This window comes from Ammospiza nelsoni, chromosome 1 (assembly GCF_027579445.1).
Source record: "Ammospiza nelsoni isolate bAmmNel1 chromosome 1, bAmmNel1.pri, whole genome shotgun sequence".
In the NCBI taxonomy this organism is placed as follows: domain Eukaryota; kingdom Metazoa; phylum Chordata; class Aves; order Passeriformes; family Passerellidae; genus Ammospiza; species Ammospiza nelsoni.
In genome coordinates, this window is record NC_080633.1 from 44,093,611 (window position 1) to 44,119,796 (window position 26,186).

The 26,186-nt window shown below is 38.5% G+C and overlaps 1 protein-coding gene across 2 annotated transcripts in view; it reads right to left on the minus strand.

The window, feature by feature from the left end:
• The window catches only part of CPNE4 (copine 4), a 229,248-nt gene that overhangs the window by 165,804 nt on the left and 37,258 nt on the right, over window positions 1–26,186 (minus strand). The window contains exons 2-3 of one of the 2 annotated variants that reach the window (XM_059468789.1): window positions 23,718–23,867; window positions 14,484–14,671 (exon numbers count right to left, since the gene is read on the minus strand). In XM_059468789.1, the coding sequence (XP_059324772.1) occupies window positions 14,484–14,671; window positions 23,718–23,775 (246 nt within the window). In that variant the 5' untranslated portion in view covers window positions 23,776–23,867. The remainder of the gene's footprint in view (window positions 1–14,483; window positions 14,672–23,717; window positions 23,868–26,186) is intronic. The other variant, XM_059468798.1, reaches the window with a different exon arrangement.

The window sequence follows — 26,186 nt, forward strand, 5'->3', positions numbered from 1 at the left end:
CTACGTGCCAAGTCTTGAGTCCTATAAGATTATTCCACTGAGAATGAAAACAGAGTAGAAGCACAGGATCATCTAGTTTGGAAAATACCTTAAAGAAACTATAAACCTAGCACTGCCAAGTCTACCACTAAACCATAATCTTAAGCATCACATCTAAAGAACTTTTAAATAACTCCAGGAATGGTGATTCAATCCCTTCCCAGAGCAGCCTATTCCAATGCTCAATAACCACTTTGGTAAGGATTTTTTCCTAATAACTGACCTAAACCTCTCCTGGTATAACTTGAGGCTATTTCATCTTGTTATCTGGGAGAAGAGACTGACACTCAAATCTCTACAAACTCCTTTCAGGTAGTTGTAGAGAACAATAAGGTGTCCTCTCAGCCTCCTTCTTTCCATTCTAATCAAATCCAGTGCCCTCAGTCACTCCTCACAGGACGTGTCCTCTAGAACAGAGTGGCTTTCCAGAAGTCTCTAGAGTCAGGAAGCTTTAATTTAACTATTTTGAAGCATTCATAAAGAAGTAAAATGAACAAAATTTTCCTTCCTCACAGACAAAGATGCCCTTTAAAATAATCTCAGATCCAAAAGTCTGTTCTCTGGGCTTCTCTTGGAACATCATTCTGCTGCTCTCAAAGCTGTATTAGTTTCCACCCTATTGTTTTTTAGATACAATCTCATTTTGATTATACATTAGTGTCTGTTCCATATTGTCTTGCTTTCCACTTTTTCAAATTCAAAAATCCACACCATGGCTAAATAAAACTAACATGAGCCCTTCAAGCCTGGTCATCTAGGACTTTCAGTATCTCCCTGCTGGGGAAGAACAAGGACACTCAGAGCTGTCACACAAGAATGCTGGTCACAAAGTAAGGTGCAGCGTGGGGTTTGGAATGCAGTCTGAATATGGAGTTGTAAGGAAATCAACAGTAATGTTATGAAAAACCTCAACTAACTGCTTTCAGAATAAACAAATCCTTCATAAATACTTCTCTTCAGCACTGTGTGACACAGACCAGCCCTCCTTTGAATTTCATATAAAAGCACCAACTTCTGGCAGAAAGAGGATTTCTGAATGACAATCACAGTATGTAACTTGGTCAGCAACCAAGTTCTATGTATTACATCACTGCCTTCTTTTCAGCTTTTCCTCTCCACATCTGTAATGAAGGGAAAAGGCAGGCAGATGGTCAGCAAATTATGAATTCTCACCACAAACATCCCCAGGAGTGGCCAAATTACACAACACTTCACAAGAGACATCGAGACAAAAGTGTGGGCTCTTTAAATAGACTGACATCCAGCTCCAGCTGAAATCAGCAGAAAAAGCAGTGTGATACAATGAAAAGGAGGGAAAGGTAATTAGCCTGCATCAGCTGGGCTCGAGTTAAATAGATAAGAGCATGTGGCTGCTTTGAAAGAGGATATCCAGATGGAAAGATGCATACCATGACAATGTAAACTCTGTGAACTTTATCATTATGTCAGAATCTTATTTAAAAATATTCCAAACTGATACGATTAAAAGGTATTCAAAACTAAGGACTTCCTTGGTTTCAAAATTAATTAAAGATGCATATATTCCTTAGGTTTCATAGTATTACCCTTCTAAAAATAACACAAACATAAGTTGCTGATGCCCAGCTTAGGAGAGTTTATGTACAGCTCCTCTAAATTATAAAGAAAAATTTTGAATGGTTCCTTAAAGTGTTATGATATTTTCTTTCATTCTTTAACCCAAGCTGCAAATTGGAAATGTTTCCATCATTACAACTCAGAGAACAAAATATTACCAAGTTGGAAGAGTTACACTGTGTTGTTTTCCATTAAAACTGGCACTTGAAACCATCTTCTTTCCCACAAAAGGCAGGGGCACCTGAAGGTCAGGACATGGCTACTTTAAGTCAACATCAGATCAAACTTGAAAAGCCAAGTCTAGAATATAAATTGAAAAAACAAGAATGCAAGTCCCATGAACACTTTATGTTTTGTGTCAATGCAGCAATTCAATGTTTAGCAAATTCAGAACCAATCAAAATCTGGGCAAAAATCTCCAAAAGTTGCAAAACAGTATTGCAAGCAAGTTGAATTCAAAAGTAACAGTTTTGAGTGGAATCAGAGTTGCATGTAGAATTTTAACATGTTAAGGATAAGTCTCACTCTCTACCACATGGTAGTTATCATCAGCATTTTCCAATATTATTAGAGAATCTCAGACCATTCCCAGGGAAAAGTATAAATTATACATATATAAAAGGAAAATTTGTCTATAATATTTTGAACATGATATCACTGTGGAGCTATCAGGCTAAATATGGCAGAAAACCAAGTAAGTCCCACCATCTAAGGAAGAAAGAATGGACACCCCTTACCAAATAGCATGAAGCTGAGTCCAGGGAGGTTTAGGCTGGATATCAGGAAAAGCATTTTTTACCTCAAGGGGTGGTTGGGCACTGGAAGAGGCTCCCCAGGGAAGTGGTCTCAGCACCAGCCTGACAGAGCTCAAGAAGGGTTTGGACAATGCTGTCAGGCACAAGGTGTGATTCTTGGGGATGGTCCTGTGCAGGGCCAGGAGCTGGACTTGATGATCCTTGTTGGTTCCTTCCAACTCAGGATATTCAATGACAGCTTTTTTTTATTAAGAGGAGGAGTAAGACTTAATGCAAAGATGGTCAAGGATCTACTTTGGTATTTAAATTAAAGAATCAAGGAAGCAAGCAGGCAAGCACAGGGCCTTCAACAAAATTAGGCACACATGGGACTGTAAAAAGAGTACTGAAACACTGGATGACAATGAACATAATGCCAATGACTTCAAACAGAGAAACAAAGGCATGGGAATTTGTCTTATATATTCCTGTGCAGAATAGGAAAGACACATCCATGGCAGCTGAAAAGCCCAATCTAAGCTGGAGAAGTGCAAATACAGTTTTAAAGAAGCAAAGCCTCTGTCAGTGAAAACAGTTCCTGCATCCATGTGGAACCTGAAGGGCAGCCAGGGGAGTAAGGCTGCTGAAGCTAGTCCAGTTCATTTGGCACTGACACAGCACAAGCTTTTAAGTTTACCCCACTTACAAGGCAACAGCAGACTAATCAGCCCTCAAACAGCATTTAAAGTTAAATACAACAAGACGCAATGATCAGTCTAACGTTTCTCTGAGGAGGCATATAGAAGGCATGTAGTGCATCACTTGGTTCTGCACCAGCAGCTGGTTCTACACCAATGGCATACACAAGCCAGCTGGTGCCATAGCTAGGTGATGAGTTTTTCCAAATATTTGAGAAACAAAAGCCTCAAACCTTGTATTTTTATTGACTTTTTTAAAAATTGAAATTGACTTGGAAAAAAACCCTCAAATCCTTCTGATTAAGTTTATTATGACAAATCCAGATTACCACAATGGACAGTTTTCTGCTTCAAAAGCACAACATTGCAGGTTGGTGGTGTGTAATGAACCTGAGTAACTCACAAAATTATGACATTCACCTCAGATAGTTGCAGTTAACATTTTAGGAATTTCAAACTTAAAAGTAGCTGAACAAAACATTGTAGGCCTTTTGAAAACAAAAAAATATTTATAGGGAGCTACAGCAATGATTCCAGTTTCAATGACTTAGGTGCTCTTCTACAGGAGACTGTTCAACCCAAGAACTGGCTTGTCAGGTATTTTTATTCTGCCATCTTTAAGTGTGACATTTTGAACAAAAGGCAGGTATATTTATAAAGATCACCTACACAATTCACACCCAAATACTATGAACTTTATATGGATTGTCCAAAGTGCCCTAAAATTTTCTTCTCAAATGAGCACCTTTGTAGAGCCAGGATTGGTACAATTTCACTTTGTTATCAGCAGCAGTGGCATGGTGATTGCAGCAGCCGCTCCAAGCCCTCTGCCAGAAACAGGGGATGTTTTCAGCCCTGAGACTTCCTCTTCTTCAGAGACTAGTCTTACTAGTTTACATCTAGGATCTTCTTTTGGAGAGCACTAAGAGCGGCAAAGAAGCAAGAGCAGAAATCACAATTCTGGTAGTTGATGCAATGTGGCTCTGCTTTGATTACCTGTTTTTACAGGCAAAATTGTAAAGTTCTCAAGGGGAGAAAGAAAAAATCCAATCCATCCCATTTTGAAAGAAACTTAAAAAAAAAAATCAGGCAAATCCTGGAATATCTGTTAATAGATGAGGTCAGCACATCTATACAGAAATGTAGCTTGGACATTTCAATTCAGATTTCAGGGAGTCTGTATTCTGGCCTGGTTACAACATAACTGCTACAATATATTGTTAAGCTATACCAAAGATGAGGGAATATGGAAAACAGCAGTTCCAGTTTCCAGGGAAATTGCTTTTACTTTCCTTTCCATAAACTTGAACTCCATCAATTTGTGTCAACAGCACATTCCCTTATTATGTAATGGTTTTAAGCCAAACCAGCTAAATGAACTTAGTATCCCTGGTCAATCAATATTTGAATAGAAGTCTTCTCAAAACACATTTGCAGTAGTTCAGACTGTTTTCCTAAATCACTTATTCTCAGAGTTTCATAAGTGCTGTTTTCCTTCAGGAAACAATTTGTGTTAGACCCTGAAACCCCTCAGAGCAAACACAGAAGAGGCTCACACTGCTGACAATCTCTCAGTTCCATCCTGCTGTTACAGGTTAAGAATCAGTGTACTGAATCAATCAAGTGAATTATCTACTTACAAAGCAGCTCCAAAGATTCCTGTTTACTGTAGGTTTATCACAATCTGTCAGACTACTGAAGTCAAACCAGGCTTAAAATCTGTCCTGGAGATGTGTGAAGTTTGTGTATCTGTAAAAAATAGCTCATGAGAGGAAGGCATATTACTGAGGTGATCTGAAATGTGCATCTGCCTGCCCATGATAAAAGCAGACTTAGACTCTCCATCCAAGTTTAAAATACTACATATCTGATAGATAATTAAACTGCAGGGGAAGAAAGCAAACGAATTTTTTTTTTTTTAATATAGAGCTGCTGACAGTATAGAATTCCTTCGGTATATATTATTACCAAACCAGTTATTCAGGGTTAAGAAGGAGTTGGAGCACTGTAAAACCTTCTTTTTCCCTGATATCTTCCCTAGATAATTTGGAAAGCATTTTTAATGGTCTTTTTTTTTTTTTTTTCTTACCCTATTCATACAACAAAACTACAAGGCCTGATGTGGTTAAAAAAAAGTAAATATTAGAAAAATCTTGTTTTATTGCATATTTGTATCTGTATGACTGCATATATATATATATTATGTGTGTTTATATAGTGTGCGTGTATATATAGTGTGTATAAATATATATATGACTGAGAACACTGTGTGAGTCACAGCTTTTATGGAAAACTGTCCTGAGAAAAAGTTGTGAAAAGTTAATGAAGCGTGAATTAAGAACCATCAAATAGACAGCATGGCTAAAGGCAGTATTTACAAGAACATCGTAGGATGATTAGAAACATTGATGAAAGTACATTAAAAGCAAAGAAATATCTAAAACAGCATGGGAAGAGGAAATAATTTTTTACTTCATTAACAACTGCCCTGTTAATGAGGTAAAAATAGTGCTTTTATTAATGTAGAGTTAACTATTACGTCAGCCTAAGTATTTCCACATTTTAAATGTCATAAATACAAGAACAGATGAGAACTCTTCTCAGTTCTCTCTTAGTATTTCATGTCTGCAATCCAATTCCTCAAAAGTTAAGATAAAGGAAAAATTTTCAAGTAACTTAAAATCACTCAAAGGGTTTCTACCAGCAACAATACACAAATGTTTGCAAAGCCATAGAGAAATCTGGCACCAGAGCATCTGGCCCGGTTCCTCCACAGGTACGAAAGGCAGGGTAAGGGCACAGTGCTACCTGCAAACACAGACACACTCTGGCTGAAGACATCTGCTGCAGGAATGGCTACAAATACATTGTTCACCAGGAAGGAACAGAGTTCCCCAAACATTTCCATTATCCCTGATCCTCTGGACATTGAAGCAGGATGTCAACAAGTATGGGTCATTCAGATTTCCCTCTAAGCTAGCGTAGTATTGAACTGATTTTTAAGCATGTAGCTATTTCCTAACATAGAAAAATGACTACATGATCCCACATTTCATTTCCATGGCTCTCCTAGGGGCTGATTTACCAGGCAGAGGCTCCTGCAAATCAGCCCCAAAAGATGATCTTCCTGGGAGAGGATGCCCCGGGCCACAGGTTCAGGTAGAGACCATGTAGCTTTTATCACCTCTCATACACAAGCACTCCCTCCTGACTTCTCAGGACTACACTTGGTTTTATTCAATTATGTAAACTATGAGAAAATAACTCTTGACTCTCCATAGCTTGAAGACAGGGGACCTGAAGAGGTTTAGTTGGACAGAGAAGTCAGATTCCAGCTCTGGTAGAGAGGAATCATCGACCCAAATATGACCAGCCTCAATTAGAACAAAGACATCTACTTTCTCTCCTTTGCACATGCATTACATTTCATAAACTGCACTACAGAGGCAGAAAATGATGTTTGAGCTAGTGGAATAATATGATATTTCATCTATATTGACTCAACATGACAGTATTTGTTTTCAGTTGAGACAATCTGTCTGATTCAAATGAGTTCAAGCTGAAAGACTAGCTGATTAAAAAAGACAGGAAAAAAAAGCACTGTGGCTGTCTTTAAATGCTGAGGCAAGGAGGAGGCTCAAGAAAAAGCAGCACTGATGGATGACATAAAAACAAGAGGGAGTTATTATAAAATGGATTTAAAATAAATAGGCACATTACTACCTGGGGTCTAAAAAACACTAATCATCAAACCTAATGATGTTCATATTTTTGAACAAGGCACAAGAGGAAAACAATTCCCAGTACCAGTTTTTTATCAAATGTTTGCCAACACAAGAAAGTTACAGCCTTTAGTTTTCAGACTTCCAACTTTGCATAAGTAGTTTGGAAAGACCTGGGAGAGAGTTCTCTTTCTTTTTAACAAGAAGGTTAATATTAATTACAGTTATAATTACAATTCCAGATTTGGAGCTTACTCATATATATTTGTAAAAATGTACTAAGTGCATCAGGGAATGAACAGTGTCTTTTGAATGATGCTCTCTTGGACATGGAGAAAAACTGCGTAGCAGATTCCCTCCATGTGGAAAACTTTTCTTTTTCCAGAAAGAGCTCACAGGAGGTCTTCAGCAGGCAAACTCTTGGAAGAAAGTGTGCCTCCAAAATATTAAGGCTTGGAAAGGAAGATATCTGATTAGATGGATTCAGGCTGAGAACAGACCAAGATAAAACATTCAATTAGCCTGAGCCTGACCCCACAGACTTCCAGTGGTGCTTGAAAAAGATGAGCTGTCTTTGACAGTCACACCATACAAAAAGACTTCAAGGAAATGTACCAGGAACAGAAAGCAGTAGCTAAAAGCAAATCTTGGCAGCAACAGAGGTTACCAAATAGTTTTGAGTAAAGAAACATTCATTAGCATCAACAGAGACTTGATGAAAGAGGAGAAAGAAAAGTATGATATTGAATTATGAGGATGAAATAAACCATAAAGGCATATACACAGGCACTGTGCTATGGTGTAAATAAAATCACAGCTTTCAGTGTGATGAGTGAAAACAAGATAAGTCAAATGCCACCTAAAAAACTCTTAGGCATCCTCTTCTAGGGGCACCCCTTGGGAAGTAAATGCAGCAGGACTGCTCTCATTTCTTCCTAGGTCCATAGTTCACTAATAAAAAGCCGCACTCACAGATCATCACCTGCAAGTTGTGCAAGGCATAGACCTGTGCTCAAAAAAGACCACGTGCTCTGAAGGCCTGAATGACCGGGGCAGAAGGGGTCAATCAACTTGACTGCCAGCCCTGAGTCAGAAAAGGTAGGACCTTGGCCACCTTGTGGCTTAATTAGAAAAAATCCCATTGCCTTTATTTCCTGATGAAAGTCTTGATCATTTAAATTAAAGACTCAATTCTTCCCCATTGGCTTTCATCAAACATGATCTGCATGAATCCCAATTTTACAATAGATATAGTATTTAATTAAATCCAATTTTACAACAGATCTAGTATTTCATTTGATCTAAGTTTTGGCCAGAGAACTCACAGGTAGCATTTCCAATTACCAGCCCTCTTCTACATCCAGAAGAGAAAAACTCCCAAATCTGCAAATGAATCAGAAGCTTCTTCACAAAGAGAAGAGCTAATTTCATAACCTCTATTCAGTGAAAGCATCTCCTTGCCATCAAATTTGGCACAATCTGATATAAAACATTTCATCAGAACTTTGTAAGTTCCTTTCTTTGTCAGAGAAAAATCTTCCTAAGATGGTATGTTTGTCTTACTGTAACGCCATTACTTACAAATAATTTCATACAGGATGTTTCTTCACCAAGTTGAAATCTTAAGAGTGAAATCAGAAAAATAATATCTAGAATCTGCTCTAGCATTGACTAGAGAATTGTTCAAAGAAAACCAACCCAAACCCATCAAACTTCCAATAAGCCAGTGTACTGTGAATCCTTGCAGTTCTTTAAAGCATAGAATAAATCCCAAATCACTGCTCAGAAATCACTGTGGAAATGCAACACTGCATTGCATCTCTGCAATGCTCTGAAATAAACATAGTTCAAATAACTACCCAAACAAATCCATGTTTTATGATAGATTGGGCATGCTGAATCTTCAAAATAAAGGATGCGTTTTTATACAGTCATGGACAAATCAGAAGAATAAATTCCCAAATGGCATTGAGAAAATGAACAGGGATTTTCTCAATGTCTCCTTTAACACAGGAAAAATGAATTTAAAAATAATTAGCAAGAGCTAAATTCAAAAAATACAAGTAATATTACTTTATTCAGCCTCCACTTAAGCTGCTGAACTCTTATGTCCCAGGATATCCTAAAATTTTATCTTTTATATACAAGACTTTTAAAATTATTTGAACTAAGATATGGAAGTTATTCTACCAACACTTTTTTTACAATTACAAAGGCATAAACTCCTGTTTAAGAACTCCCTGAGCTGCAGATCACTGAGAGCTGGAAAGACAATTCTATATTTCTCTGATCCCATATTTCTTCACTGTCACCAACTAGCAACTAGATGCATGATGGGGTTAGACAGCCTCATGCCTCATTCTGTATGGCTGCTGGTGGTAGTTCTTCTTTCTGATCATTGAAACTTCCAGTTCCATCCAAATGCTCCATCTATTACCTGTTCATCAAAATGAACTAAAAAGGATGTATTTTTTCGTGTGTGGGGATTTTTGCCTCCTCACAGTATTTTTGTGTTTATTTCGGAACAGTTTGGTAGAGTCATGGAATATATCATCCCACAGACTCCCCTATTTCATGGCTTGTTGGCTTCTGCAGTGGGCTGTAACAGCCACAGATGGATAACATGAAAGCTACTTTTGGGTATCTATGGAAACAAAGAGCTGAAGTCTGCCTCAGAGTCTTCTCTTCAGATCCTTCACCCAGGCTAGGAAGGGGCAGGGAATTTCTCCCCGTCTCCAATACAGAGAGGAGAGAAACATGGCAGCAGGTGCTGGGAATGTAAATGGGGAGCTGACATATGTGAAAAGGCAGAGGAAGGAGAAGGATGCTGGAATTCAGAGATGAAACAAAAGAGAGAGAAGGAGTAAGAGGAAAAGCAAATACAGATGGATGTGCAGGTTGATGTGAAAGGAAGAAGAAACACAGAGAACTCAGGTTTGTTTGTTTAGTCCTGCCAAGCTGGTCCTTGAAATGTCACGCTGAATTACAAGTGAATAACTGTTATATTAAGAATATCAACATAATTTTATCAAAGCTCACTGAGTTTTTCACAAATTGTGACTTCAGAGAAAATTTCAACAAAAAAAATCTATTTCAGTAAACAAACTTATCCATTCTAATGATTTCACCCAAGTCCATCAAGATGAATTTTAGCAAGTGCAGGTTGTCTTTGGGTGCTGCTTCATTTGCTCTGCAGTTACTGAGGTTTAATAAAAGCTTTGGGTAAAACACAAAACCTCCTGCTGGCTGTTCAAATCCACAGGGAAGCAGGCACTCTGTCCTGTTGCTGAAAGCCAGAAGAGTGCAACTACAGAAAGCCCTCCCTCATTGCCAAACATGACTACTTGTCTTCCTAAGCTCCTCTTCTCTTTTCAGACATCACATTCCATCTGGCTGTGTGACACCTCCTGATCTCATGTAAATCTTGTATGACCAGACACAGCTCTGCAACTTACTCAGCTTTCAAAATAACATGTACTATGGGTATTTGCCATATGCAGATCATCTGTGAACAGGGCTAAGACACTTCCTTAGGATTAAGGAGTTAATGAGAATGTCAGTGCCAGCACATCTCAGCTGAAGGCTCCAATGCAATGCATTAGTTAACAGTTAACATTTATTACACTTGGACATTCACACTCTAGGTGGGTAAAATAATCATTGGAACAAAGGAATTTATCACCATGTACCTCAGTCATTCACCATCTGGAACTTGGTACAGTATTTAAACTCCTTGAACACATTCAAGTCAAGACAGAAAAACAGCTGTTGAATAATTATCTTATACAAACAGTTTAAGTACAAATTTTGGGCACCCTGCAAGTGCACACCTGCTTAAAATTATGGCCAAAAGAGCTAAAATTCAGCCCTGGATGAGCAAATTGGCTTTTAGTACATAAATACAGCAGAATTTAAGATTATGCTGTATCACACCCTGTCATGTTAGGCTTCATGTGTGAGAAGGAGTAAACTGCTGATTTTCCTGGGAGACACAATATATCATTTACATTCTAGCTTGGTGGAGGACAGTGCTTTACAGACAGCACCAACATGCACACATAGGGAAATGTTAGGGGGAGTTGTGTGTGCACACTTGTGACTGTGCCAGTTTGTTTACAGAGAAACATCTACCCAGACAAGAGGAAAAAAACAGCAAGCATATCTGTACCAGAATGGGGGACAGCACCAAGAATTCTTTGAGTATTTGTCCAAGTTCCCCATGGTTTCACTACTGAGGAGTTTTGTGTCCCTCATCACATTATCTAGGGAAATACAGCCCCACCAACTTCACCTCAGTTCCTGGGAACTTGGTACAGCAACTTAATCCTAGGCACATGAAGGACAAGAAAATCATCATGAGTAGCCAACCAAGAAAAAGTCATGCCTGAGATGAAGTCGATCTACCAGGCCTGGTAGATGAAGGAAGAGCAGTGGATATTTTCTACCAGGACTCCAGTGAGGCCTTGGACACTGCCTCCCATAAGATTTTCATAGAGGAGCTGCTGCTACAGAGAATGGATGAGCAGACAGTGAGGTGGACTGAAAGCTGGCCAGGCTCAGAGGCTGGTTATCAGTGAGACAAATTCTGTTTGGATGCCAGAGACTAGCAGTGGGACACAGGGGTCAATACTGGATCCTGTTTAAGATCTTCATTCATGACCTGGATGGTGGGGCAGACTGTACCTTCAGCAAGTTTGTAGGTGACACACCTGGAGCACTCAGGGGACATTTCATGAGTGTAATACCTGAAGGGAAGGTCCAAAGACAACAGTGACAGGCTTCCCTTTACTGGTGGCTAATGGCAGAGCCAGAGGTAATGTGCACTAGTTGAAACACAGGAACATTAGGAAATATTTTTTGCTTGTGACAGCAACTGGCACTGGCACAGGTTGCCTGGGGAGAATGCAGAATCCCCTCCTTAGAGACATTCAAAACCTGTCTGACACAGTCCTGGGCAACTGGTTCTAGGTGTCCCCACCTGAGCAGCACATGGGCCATGCGACCTATAGAGGTCCCTTCCAACCTCACCAATTCTGTGTCTGGGAAACAAACAAACCCCCCCCCAAAACTAAACAAAACAGGAAAACCACAGTTAAAAACAAAATAAGAAGAATACTTGGACGTCATTTCCAATCTCTGGAAACAGCACTTACCCACTCTACAAGAGCATCAACACATTTTCATTCTATATTTACATGTGTGGGTGGCATAATTTACACAAACACACACATATGCACACACAGAACTACAGAACTGCAGAACTGAAATAAAAATAAAAATTCCTCAGCAACAGGCTGACATATTTTATCAAAATTCTCCCAGAGACAAATGTACACAGATCACTCACTTTCAGGGATTGCCTGCACCTGTAGAATGGCTTTCTGCATATGCTCACCATTACTATTTTTTATCTTTTCATAGATAGGACAATCCTATGCTGAATGCTAAAACTCTTGAATAGAGAGGGATGAATATGCACTCAAAATTACCTGGATTTATTAAATTCCTAATTTTCTATTACATACTTTCTATTCTCTTTTTAAAATCATACCTTTCAGCTTGATTAACCACAAACTTCTGTGCAAGAGCACAACGTACACAGACCCAAACCTGTATTTTGGACATTTCAATTCAGCTTCTCTTTGCTGACAAAACCTCCACACAACCAGAGCATGTGATCAGTGTGTACATTTCAGTCATACTGCATCTTGCTACAGCACCTTTGGATCTCCAAGGGGTTTAAGGTACCTGGAAATTCAAGAGAATTTATGAAGGCACTTAATCCACACTCCTCAGTTTTACTTCTTTCTTTGCCATTTAGTGATTTCTATGTTGAATATACTCACTTTATTAATCTTTATTACTTTTTAATTATTACTTTGTCTGTTTTTCCAGGTCTTGCTGGATCATTGATTGCCATCAGCAGAAGATTCATCCAGCCAAATTATGTCTCCAGCTATACCTGAGTGACTCTGCTCAATTTAGTTCAGCAATAGGAACTTAATTAAAAACTCTCTTAAGAAGGTGCTGGCCAGAAAATACTCATCATGGCAGAGTGGCATTTGCTTTGCAGCACTGATAGGAACATGAACTAATAAAACCTTTCTTTTTTTCACACTAAAATGAATTGCCTGGACTCTCACTAGACAGTAGCAGCAACTGACGTAAGATGAGAATCATATCAATGGGCAGATCTATTCTATAAGATTTACTCTATTCAGACAATCACTTTCCAAATTAAAAACCACATCAAATAAAGGGAATCTCCATTACTACATCAGAATATATAATTTAAATCAACTTACCCTGCCAGAGACAAACGGTATGTACATGCACCCAAAGTTATTCAGAAAACTGAGACAGCATGAAAGTTTTCATTGTGTCCTTTCCAAACAGGGCCATTTCATTTATTTTGACCTTTAATTCATTTCTTGAATAATTTCAACTATTTGTGTGATTACACACAGTGCTGCTAAATGCTTTTTTATACACAGAGAGCTAAAATTACTCTTTTTTAGGCTATTTTATCACACTAAACTTCAATTACATGGACATGCTGATTTCAATTACATGGACACAAACTAAAAACAATGGTGAGAGTTTTATTTCCATTTACAGTCTGGTTTTCTACCAGGGATATGTCTAGTGGATCTACAAAAGCAAACTAAGAAAAAAAGAAGAATGCCATCAAAACCCCCTTAGCTTTCTTAGGCTCTGAAATGGAAAAATTTCATGGGTCAAAACAATTGGAATAAATAGAAGAAACTTCTCAAAGTCTGAAAAACTTGGCTGAAAATGCTAAATTAAAAGACCCCTAAATTTAAGATTTTGCTTTCTGCATATGCTCACCATTATTATTTTTTATCTTTTCATAGATAAAATAATCTTATGCTGAATGGTAAAATTCTTGAAAAGAGAGGGATGAATATGCACTTAAAATTAACTGGATTTAATAAATTCCTAATTTTCTCTTACATACTTTCTATTCTCTTTTTAAAGTCACACCTTTCAGCTTGATTAACCACAAACACTCAACTATCATTTTTAAGTAAAATAACCAACAAGATGCCATTAAAAATATTACATTCTATTCTATGTTCTATAGTTACAATTTGAATTTCTTTAAGACACCATGTTTCCAGTTATCAAAGAAATCATTTCCATGATCAGGTAAAATAACACAAAGCAGGATTTTAATCAAACATGCAACCTGCAATACAAGGCAAATTGGTAAGGCAAACGCATTAGTTTTACTAACTGCAACAAGGAATCCAACTGTAATGCTCAAAATTTTCAAATCAAGCTACTCTGTCACCAAATCCCTTGCCAACTAATGATAAATCCTCCTCTTCCACAGTATTCCTCTTTATGTTGTAATACCTTGTGGTCATTATCATCATCTGTGCTATTATATAGCTTTTATGAAAAATAAGGCCTGAAGGGAAAAGTTTTATGATGCTTCTTTCTTTATTCATCTTGATTTTTAATCTAGATTCCAAAGAGAAGTTCAAAGTTTCTGATTCAAACCGTGTTAGGGTTAATGGAAAATCTCCCTTCGCTCTTGCAAGATTGTGCCACAGGCTTCCAATTGCTGCTTCTCTTTAGTGTTCTTGCTATTTCAATTTTGCCTCAGCAGTTTGTCTATGCCATCCTAAAGTGCCAGAAGAATCAATTTTATTTTATTAAACACTCACCTCAAACCACTGGCCGTGTGACTGCATTTTAAGGATGACACAAGGGTCTGGTTTTGAGAGGGCATCCCTGTCAGATATGCCTTTGCACGCAACTCGCAACTCCACTTTAGTCAGGCATGGGCTGTTAAAAATTCCCAGGGTGTTGGCTGCTGATTCATAGATGTTGCTCATTTTCTTCATTCCTTGTTCTGAAAGAGAGAAAAAGTCTATTAAGGATGGTGCACACAAGGCCCACAGCCCCTCCTTCCACACAGTAACAGTGAATGACAACCAGAGCATGAGGGGAAGGAATAAAATCAAAGGAATACCTATAGGAAAAAGAAATAATCATCTCATATGTTTATAAGTAAGCCAAGTTCAGAATGATATTTTCCACCATGCCTCTGAACTCTGGGGGTGAACTGTGACCTTGACTTCCAGCTCTGCTCCTGCTTATAGAGCCACATTTCACCAGCCACAGGCTAGATAGACAGGATGGTAATTCTGTATTTCTTAGGACAACACATTGACAAGGGTAAATTAAATTGGTACAGCACTCCTCCAATCTGCTTTTATTTCCCTCTATTCCTTCTAAAGAGTACGCACTTCTTGCATAAACTTTTGGCATAAATGCCATAGAAGGCCCCTTTCATACCAGTCCTAAATTCCAAAATACATTTCACTGTTTCCACACTTACTGCAGCAGATTACCTGCCTCCATTCCTAAGCAAGTAGCCAAGATTGATGTTCTGTAGAGAAGGGCAGGATATTTATGCTGCCATGTGTTGTTGTTGTAGAGTGTTTGCTCTTTTGGGTCAGGCATCAGAGTTACATAAGCACAGATAGCTGGAATAACAGGGACCTCCAACCCTTACTTCATTATGAACACCACCACCCATCTTGTAGCTCAAGAGTTTCTCTCAACAGAAGCAACAAAAATATTTTAACACAGAGATTACAAAAAATCCCTATACGACCATTTCGGCATCAATAAAGAATACAGGAACACTCTAATTGGCACATTTGCTCTGAGCTTCACAGCCTGACCCTTTAAAAAATTGCTTCCTAATACATGGATTAGTGCCTTCATCACTTTATCCTATATACAACGGCCACAAAAAAGGAATCTCATACTTCTAGCAGGCAGATTTGTCTTTCCATTTAATCAGCAAGACATTTTAACTGTCTGTTTCAAATCTTTTCACTGTCTATTCCACAACACCCTGTTCTCAGAGGTTAATGATTTTTGAGAATTGTTCTGATAAAAATTACATTTCAGAGATATGAAAAGGGAAGTGAAGATTTTTTCCCCCAAATCTGCTAAGTTAAAAATAAACTCAAAACCTGCAGAACCACACCTATCCAGTTTTCCTATGAATTAGGAAGACATTTCTCAACTCAGAGTACGGGGAGTTGGCAATTGAGTTTCAATCAAATTTAAGGAATGGAAGTGTGACTGATGAGGCAGATTATCTGCTCCCCTGGCAGGGGGGACAAAAGCTTGTTAACAACTCACAATTCTTCAAATCTATACAACAACTTACTTTGTGAACCTTGACCTGCTGTGACTACCCCATTCAGATATAAGTGAAGGGAGTCCAAGTGGACCCCAGCCACTCTCTGAACCTCAGGCTCTCCAGGAATATTTGAAACGTGAGCCACACCACAAACATAGTGCCTGACATCCTAAGATCAAAACAGCCACCTTCAACTCCTCCCAGTTACTTGTAAATATTGTCACCTAAACTACTATTCCTTGGAGTTACTGCTAGGAAAGAGACATGACTGAGAAAATGGGCAAAACTGAACAACACATGAAAAAGGCAATGATGTTGGGCTACGTTATAAAGCCAGGGACTGGAGAGACTGTCTAATTATTCATCATTTTGTAATCCCATCTCCTGCAGAAAGCTGCTCAACAAGCTCATCCCACACATTTACAAGACATTTTTACATGTTGCCCTTTCCAAATTGAAATCCATTTGAAAATTGGGTTAATTCTGTCTCATACACATCATGCATCATTAATAAAATGTCATCCTTTGTGCAGAAATAGGCTGGTGATTTAATTAAACTGGATGATTTCAACACTGAAGAGAAGAGGAAAAAGTAGCAGAGTGAGGGGGAGAGATGTATTTTTCTTCCTCCTACAATAATTATACATTGGTTTTTCAGAACAGCAGGTAAGTATAAAAATTATATTTCTTTTCATCACAACAACTATTATTTCAGCTTTTGCAAGTTCTAAATTTATCAATGGAAAAGATCAAGGTACAGCCTTATTCTTTTGTGTCATTATATTGTTCTTTTAATATAATCACCAGCTTGGGCTGTTGTGCTGATGTCACATCACCAGGAAGCTGGAGGCCTGGAAAATAGATTTTGAGCCCACTGAAAGTGGCTAAAAATGGTATTGTTTTGCACAAACATAGAGAAGTTAGATTGCATAAGATTTTTTTTTTGTCAATTAACTAGGTACATTATTGATGGAGGAAAAAAATTATTCATTTTTCTTTGCTACAAACTCTTCCTTTTTCAGTTCATTAGAACCTTGTTTTTCATTCAATGTCCACACAGTTTTGATATTCACTGAACAAGAGCTGTGCTCAGCAGAGGAAAGCAATAAAACACATACAAAAAGTAAGTGATAGGTCACATATTTGTAAAGTTTTCATTTCATCATTGCATACATTCTCTCTCATTTCCTCAGGAAAACGGAAAGTGGTGGATCATATGCTTCCCACACAAACTTATTAGCCAGTGCTAGACTGAAGCAAAAACAGGCCGTCTGTTTTCACCTCTCCATGGTGAAACATCCATTAAACAGTACCAACTGGAAAAAAAATTAAAACTGCATTATGCTGAAATTGAAACATACCAGGCTACAAAGAAAACCCAAAAAACAAACAACCAAATAAAACCCCACCAAAGGAAAACAAAAAGACACAAAACAAAACAAACCACCAAAGAATGTGTCAGCTACAAAGAAAAAGTGAGAACCTACAATACAGGTCTCTGTCTCCAGTCTCTCAAACATGTTGTATATCTGGCATACTTAGAACTCATTTGCTAGAAATTAACTTTTGACCTTTTTAAAGAGATTCACAGCTCAAAGTGATCTTACTGATACATAGGATGAGATGGGGAAACATGAAGCCAAATTCTTGTCAGTAGTGCCCAGTGACAGGACAAGAGGCAACTGGCATAGACTAAAATTCAGGAAATTTTGATTAAAGAAAAGGAAAATTTTTACTATAAGTTTGGTTCAACACTGCAACATGCTTCTCAGAGAACTTGTAGAGACTTCATGTTTAGAGATATCCAAAACTTGTCAGGACACAGCCCATTTTGAGCACAGGCTTAGAATAGATGATCTGCAGAGGTCTTTTCCAACCTCTTCTACTCAGTGACTAATCAGCAAACAATCAAATTATAAACTTTTCAGGGTATAGATTGTTTCTGTGATATGTTGTTGAACTAACTGATTATTTGAGGCCCTTGGCTACAAAGCCATGCAGAAAATCAAAATGTACACATAAGCCCAGCATTTCTGGCACAAAGTAGTGCTACACAGGCTCCCATGTGTAGGTACTTCATTAAAAGCACACAAGTTCAGAAAGTTGTGCCTGCCTGGATAACTGGATTACAGTGAAAATCAGTATTACACATTTGACAGCTACATCTTTCTCTATTCAGGGGGACCAAATGGCTTAAAAATGTTCAGTTGTCTAGTGCCTGCAGAAGTAAGGATCTTTGTGACACAGAACATAACCGGTACATGCCTCTCTCTCAGAGTTAAAAGACTTGAATTCAGCTCACTCAACCAGATCCAACTTGTTGCAAAATGGTGATCCACATAAGCTCAGCATAAATTCAGAACCAGGCTCCTTAGACTCACCATGAAATAAACCTAAGATGCCAACTGAATTCTGATTTCAAGTTTACTCCTTTGCCCACGGTGTCATCTTGCCCTCCTACACACACACAATGTCCAAAAAGTTTTTCTGCAAGCTGTCTGGTTGAAAAATGAAGATATTGCTCTCTACAGCCCCTTGTGAAGAACCAGGGGAATGTTCACACTCAGCCTCACCTTCAGTTCAGGTAATAAGAGAGCAGCAAATGACAAAGATGCTGAGATTAAAAGCAGTAACCAATTTGCTTTGCATTTAGAGAAAGGTCTGGTTATTTAGAAACCTGTACCCAACCTGTACTCCAGACCAAACCACACGGAAATGAATTTGGGGGTTGCAGGCTTCCCATCACCATATGCTGAGAGCTGTGTCTGAATTATTTTACTGCCACTTAGGTCACGAAATGAAAATGAGCTAATAGCATCTGTCTGCTTCTACAGAAGTAAACAGCAAGAGCCTGCTCCTGGAAAGGTAAATTATTTTTGCAGTATGTGCACATGGTGGGAAATACTAATAGTAGAGTTACATGAAGTAAGAGCTGTGAATAAGTGCCTCCAAAAGAGAGCAGCCCTAAAAGCACTGGTTGTTGTGGCACTAGCTGCTCCCTACATATTTACATCTATAAATTATAAATGGGAGAGACATTTAGTATTCAAAACACATGAACAGCTTAACTCTCTAGACAGAAAGCTTTGTACCTACAGTTTCTGGATCATCCAGGTTTTAAGTCTAATAAAAGGAAGTATGGAAACCAAGTCTACAGTTAGAAACTTAAAATTAATAAAACTCAGATAAAATTAAACAAAATACAGTAAGAGCAAGATTTATAGAAAAGGCTGAAATTAGGCAGGAGGTTCAGATAGGAGAGCTTTTAAAAGTTCCTCTGTTTAGTAACTTGTTCAGCTCCAGCAGAATGTAGGCCATGCGCCCCTTCAGGGAGTGACAGTAATTGAGATAAGTACTTAGTTTTCTTTAAGAAGTTTTATGTAATTGGGAATTCCCACTCTCTAATAATTACTGTACCAGCTGTTGACACCAAGGTTTCCTTGGTTGTGAAAAGCAAATCCATTCCTTCACATTCTGCTGTAAATAGGTTTTGTGCAAATGAGGAAAGGTGGGAATTCATCAGGAGTTCCTGATTCAGCAAGTTCATTAAATTAATATTCCATGTGCTTAATCAGGGGCTCACTAAGACACCTGGCTTGCCCAGGTCTGAACAGAGACCCTAGCATGACAGGGAAAGCAGACCTATCTTTATTTTGATATGCATTAAGGTTTTTTCATTATGTCTAATCTTTGTTGCTGCTGTGGCCCTTGCCTTGGCCCTTTCTCTGTGCATCTCTGGAAACTGGTCATGAACAATCAGTGCTGTCTTAAACAGTCATTCAATTACTTATCTTGGACCATGTTCCTAGACTCCTGGTTTTCAGCCATATCTCAAATCACTGCACAAGACTGTCCTCCTGTTGGCATTAAAAATTATCCTGATCAACATCAATTATATTATAAAATGCTACAGAATTTTAAATTATCATAGATAATACAGACAAAATGCAAGCTGCCAAAATTAATTTGAATATGAATTATTATGTAATGAAAAGTCAATAGGTTAGCTAGACCCCTCCACAGGATAGTTTGTGCAATTAAAAATACAATTTTTCCTCCTTCACTTGGATTATCTGACAACTATTAATGAAGATTTATTTAAAGTTACACCTACCAGAGTTTGTCAAAGGCCTTTGAAAAATGAGCAATAAACTCAGTAAGGAAGGGGGATCTGGAGAATCCACAGCAATGCTATTGTGAACAATGAGACAGATCTGATAGTGCAAGTAATCTATTTGGACAGAAGGGGAGAAGGTTCAGAACAAAGTGCCAGTGGTGTAAATGGAAATATACACACAATGACAGTTCAAAGGGACTCATTACCATAGAACCAGCTGTTTCAATTATTAGGGGAAAAGGGAAAGTCACTGGAAAGAAACTGAGACACCTAATGCATGACAAAACACTGTACAGATGTGTGCTGCACCTACACAAATAACCCCATTTCAGTTAAGAGAGGGAAAATCCCCACAATAACTGGAGCACTGGGAGATGCTCAAATGTGCCCAGTTCTGGAGGCTCTGAGTGGCTCCCACTGAAGTCAGACTCAGTGCAATGCAAAGCACCTGTAGGAGTCAGTGCTAAAATACATATATTTTATTCTCCTCCACTGGAAGAAAAAATCTAGGATTTGCCCTGGCTCCTTTAGCATGTAGCTAATGCCATCAGTCACCTCTTACTTCACTGAGTTCCCACTGTCTTCCTTCCTACAATGCTGTAAAACATGCAGGGGAAGAGAAATCAAAAATTCACTAATACAAAAACCAGGAGACTGAACAAATGCAAGATCAAAACAACCTTCCTAGGCATAAATACAGACAACTCCTCTACTGAAAAGCAGTCTCAAAGCTTTTTACTGGAAATGCAGCAGAGATTTTTTTTTTTTTTTTCCCCACAGAATCAACCAAGGTCTGTTTCATTTACATTCACTGGATTTGTACCAGTCACAAAGGAGTCTGCCTCTCCCACAGCAAGGCTGGCTCTCAGGCTGGCTCCAGAGGGTGAGTGCTTGGTCTTGTTGATAAAATGGCACCTTCTAAAACAGTGTGTTGGTTCAATAGGATAACAGAATGTGTTTTATTTGGAACAGTGTAGAAGCTAGAGAGAAAACAAACTGGATCATCTACATGCTGAGACACAGTAATGCACACAGTTGTCCTCTTATCCAGTCTTGTTTCCTTAAATATGCCTATCCAAAGCCTTCACTTGCAACTCAATACTTTCAAGCAAAAGCATTAAATAGTCCCAATGTTCCTCTTCCAAATCATGAAAATGGTATATTTTCCCTTAAAAACATGAACGAAAGTTCATTTCTATTTACAAAGCATTTCTATTTACAAAGCAATTAGAACTGATGTTCTACAGCCCCTTCTCACCATTATAAAAGCTAAAAATATATCTAAAAACTAAGAGAAATAAATGCCAGCAAAGTTCACAGTGTTCTATACCATGACTCCTGGAGCTGATGATTTATAAGCAGGACTGAGTAACATGAAACCCCTGCAAAATTCAGGCTTCCACAAATAAATTATTTGCCTGCTGGGTTGGGTATTGGTTCTCAGAGTCTGGCTTGAGTCTGTGCTACTCTTGAGAGAATACCTGAAGCACAGGCAGCTATAAGAGCAGGGATTAAGCACTGATACATGGAAAAGCTCAGGACCCTTGAATCCACTTCAAACACCACACGGAGGAGTTACACACATAAAAAAAACCCCAAACCTACAATATGCAAGCAGTTTGCAAATATGAGTGACACGTAAGCCTTGAAAATCAGAGAAATGTAATTGAACCTCTCTAATCAAAAATTTCAAAGCTACTACCATGTGATATTTATTTGACTGCTTATCACTAAAAGCCATTACAATTTTCTTAGGCTTGTCATTTCAGTTTGCTGTGTGCACTAAGTGATATATCAAATGAAACACAAGAACAAAGGTATACTCACTATATATACCTTTGTGTTTGCTGCCTTCTAAAAATTGGTTTTCCCAATCAGGTATTAGAGGGAAAATAAAAGTGTCTTAGCAAGAAACAACGCTTTACAACATAGCTACTTATGCAAGAATCTTAAACAATTGGATATTTTGCTATACTTAAAAGAAAGATAAGCCTGGAACAAAATCAAATAATCCCAGCACTCTAAGGTGCAGCAGTCAAAATTATGATATCAAATAAATCCAACTGAGAACCTTCAGAACATCTTTGAGGCTAAATTCTTGAAATAATTAGACAATTCTGAACAACAAGATAGATGTATATTCTACTACATTAATCCTTGCCTTATCATCTGCACTTGCATAAAATACATTTTAAATTAAAATTACCCTTTATCCACCCTGCAAAAGCATATTGTCTATCATCTAGAGGAGAATCACTGAATTGTTTACATGGAAAAGACTCCTAAGATGAAGTCCAGCATTAACCCAGCACTGCCAAGTCCACCACTAACCCATGTCCCTAAGCACCACATCTATACATCTTTAAAGTATCTGCAAGGACGCTGAATCACTTTCCTGGGCAGCCTGTTCTGCTGCTTGAAAACCCTTTTGGTGAAGAATTTTTCTCCTCATATCCATTCTAAACCTCCCCTAGTGCAACTTGAGGCCATTTCCTCTCATGTTATGTCTCATTGCTTGGGAATGAAGCAGCAAGTTGAGTTCCTCAGCTATACCCAATTACACCAGAGTATGTATATAAACACACGGAATGCCTGCAAGAGTTTATAAATTTACAGATGTAACATATTGCACACTGCTAATTTTCCTCAACAGATGGCTATAGTGGCTCTTTCTGCAGCATGAAAATGATTCTACAAGCGAAGCTGCTTCCTGCTCCTGATCCAAAGAGAAGCACATCAAGAGGAACAGTGAGGAAGGACTTCCCATTTACTGTTTGGTTGTTGCATTTGCAATACAGCCAGAAGGTACACCTGCTGTAAGTTGGCTCAGCTTCCTAGCAATGTGAGAAAAACTGAATTTATTGATTACAGAGTTGAGCCCAAAACTGGGGCAGAGCTTTAAAGTCAAGTTGCTCTGTCAGGTAGGGCAGGAGGAGAAGAAAAGGAGCAATGGATAATGCTGCAAGCAGTTGCTCTCTCACTTCATAGCTGCTCCCCCAACATGCTTGGCCCCTTTCTCAGCAACAAGCAGAACTCCTATGGCCTGCCAGGAGTCTGACAGACAAGGAGCAGCTTTCCCATCCTCAGGGGGTTTCTGGGTAATGAACACCTTTACCTGATGGCTGGAGCCAGTCCTGAGTTCATTCCCTTTGCAACAGAGATTCAGGGACAACACACTGGGATTTGGACCACTAGTTAAGGTAGATCCTGAGCCTTTCCTGCCTTCTTGTCATTTACTTACTTTCTATTTTCTTTCCAAAACCCTCAATCAAATATTTGAAGAGTCACCCATGAGATTCAGGCCAAGCACACATTGTCTCTGCCTCAGCTAAATCAGCAAGAGATATGATCACATTGCAGCTCCAACTGCAGGCACGAGAAGAGCCATGACAGCCAAATTATATTTACATGGAGAGTGTTAATTTCTCTCCTGGTTTAGTTTCTACTAGTTTATTCTGGCTTTCCTCTAGGAAGTTTTATCCTACTCCATACTGGGAGTGTTTTGTAATCACAGTACCACCACACCATGATAGACTCAGTCTCTGAAAAAGCCAGTAGCTATTTTTGGTATCAAATTGATTCACAAAAGAATTGCAGCATGCTGTCAGCAAAAAGTCCTACCAGTGCCAAATGTGCCGCTGGTGCCAGTGGCGTGCCATTCCTCTGCTGGCGTGTCCATGCTTCCCAGGATCTGTGCTCTACTGAGCTACCAAAGATGGGTCCTAACGCGGCAGGACACAGCGCAGCCTCACAGAGATCCTAACCTGGGCCCTGGAAGCAACAGAGCTTTGTCAGCAATGTTATAGGAGACCTACTTCCTTCTGACACAGTGCCAGGACTTTGGCTAAATAACACTTTCAAAAGCAAGCTCTAGAAATCCAAGCCACCAAGAATTTTCAAGAGTTTCTCTCCCGCGGGAATTCTTGAAGTGTGAGAAATATCTATGTTGCCAACCAGTAATAAAGATGAGAAGAAGCAAGATACTTGGAATGTCTTTTATAAAACTTTGTCTGACATGATAAAAGTCCCTTAAGCACTTTTAAAAGGAACCTATGAGCATACAAAATAATTATGTCTTCCTTTTAAAATCTGCAAGTCTCCATCTGTCTTTGGTAGCATAAACTTACAACAAAAGGGCAAAATAAAAAATTCAGTTCCTTAAGTGATTACAGAGTTAGAGGCAGAGGGAAGGGGTTCTCAGTTCCTAAAATGATGCATACAGAAAAATGAACTCACATAATCAATATTGATGGAATTCCTACTGCCACACACAAAAAACACTGGAACACCTGCTGGTCTTGACATCACAGCCTGGTAGGAGAACATTTTATGCAATTCACATTAGGCAAGCAATACCCCTAAGATTTGGGCACATATTGCACAGGACTTCACCTGCATTGATGTGTGTCTTTAAAGGACAAATGTAAACAAGGTGCAATAATGTCCATGAAGCACCCACTGTTAACAGGGAGAAAGGAATGCCTATAAGTGCCTATAATGCCTATAAGCAGTGATGGCACTCAAGGGACAAGAGACACAAGAGGCTGGTATTGAAGTCCCAGACAGATGTTTCCACTTCACAAATGCAATTTGACTATGGTCAAATTATCTAAGGCACAGTTATGTATTAATTGGGATTTGAAAGCTATTTCCAGACTTTCTCTCCAGACCTGTGAAACTCTTAATTCCTTCCCTCACCTGTCCTCTGCTGAGTATGATTGCTCTTCAAACAGAAATTTATCTACTCTCTTACAATGTCTGTTGAAAGACAGTTGCAAAGCATCAGGGACCTAAGGAATTGTAAGGCAGAGTCACCATATTTCCTAAGAGCATAGAAGAGTAGAACTAGACTCTGTAGATATCTCACCATGCCAAAAATGAGTGTTGATGACTTAACTGGGTCCCAAATATTCCATGAGAGATGCCACAAAATTTAGAACATGCTTTTTGTTGTTCAGAGCACAAGGCAATGTCTTCCTTTTCCAAGTATTTATATCTCTCTTAACCCTGAATGGATAGCCATTGGGCTCCTTTATACCTGCATATATTTAGAATTAGGAAAATGCATGTTGGCAGTAACTTGAATGCAACTGTACCAATAAAAAATGTTCAAATTGATCTTTGACTTCTTCAGTGACATAAGGCATTTCCCGTGCTCTGTGTGCTCATCTATGTCTTATTCCTGATCTGCAGTGATCCAGTGCAAATAGATCCAATAGTCAAAGATATTTTTCATAACTTAAAAATAATTATAATTTCATAATTTCATATAATTACTGGTCTAATGCATGAACATGTTTCCGCGTACACAAGTATAGGTTAACTCCAAAATGAAGAGATTGAAAAGCCCTTCATAAGTATGGAAACCAAGATCTTCATTTCTGTTCCTTTTAATTAGTAGAAGATTGTGCTTTTATTTTCTTCTCTGCTGTCAGCAACTGCCTTAGGTAAAGGTGCTTTGAGAGGAAAAGAAGCAAAAAAATCATAGAAATTAATAATAGAGAACATGGGTTATAGCAAATGCATGTCCTCACATTTCAGCCCACCCAATGCATGTCCATCAAAATTTCAGTGACAGATGCCTTTGTAACATCTTTATGGTATCAAAACAACGCTTGGATACCTGTGGAAAAGATGTAGTAAACATTTCTAAAACATTTTGAAAATATATGCATTTTTTCAAGAATTTTGGTGTTTCAGTCATAAGCATTATTTTCCAAGTACAAAGATTACAGCAACTCAGACCTGACCCAGTGAATGATGCATGGCAGTCTTTATGCTCTGGAGTCAACATGTAAATTTTACCTACAATTTCTGCCCTCCACAAAAATTGGGTTATACAATAATGAGGTGCTTGACTGCTGTTGCATTAAGTCTGTAATGAGACTGACTAAATGGAGTCACTCCATTTAGTGTTTTAAATTGCTTCAATTTCAGAGTAAATACATCAACAAAGACCGAGCTGGGATATTAAGTGTAGAGCAATACATCAAAATAGGATGTTAACTTGCTGATGTTACACAAATATTATTTCCATATTTCACTGAAGAATTCTTCAGATTATTCACTTGTGTAATATGTTATTAAATG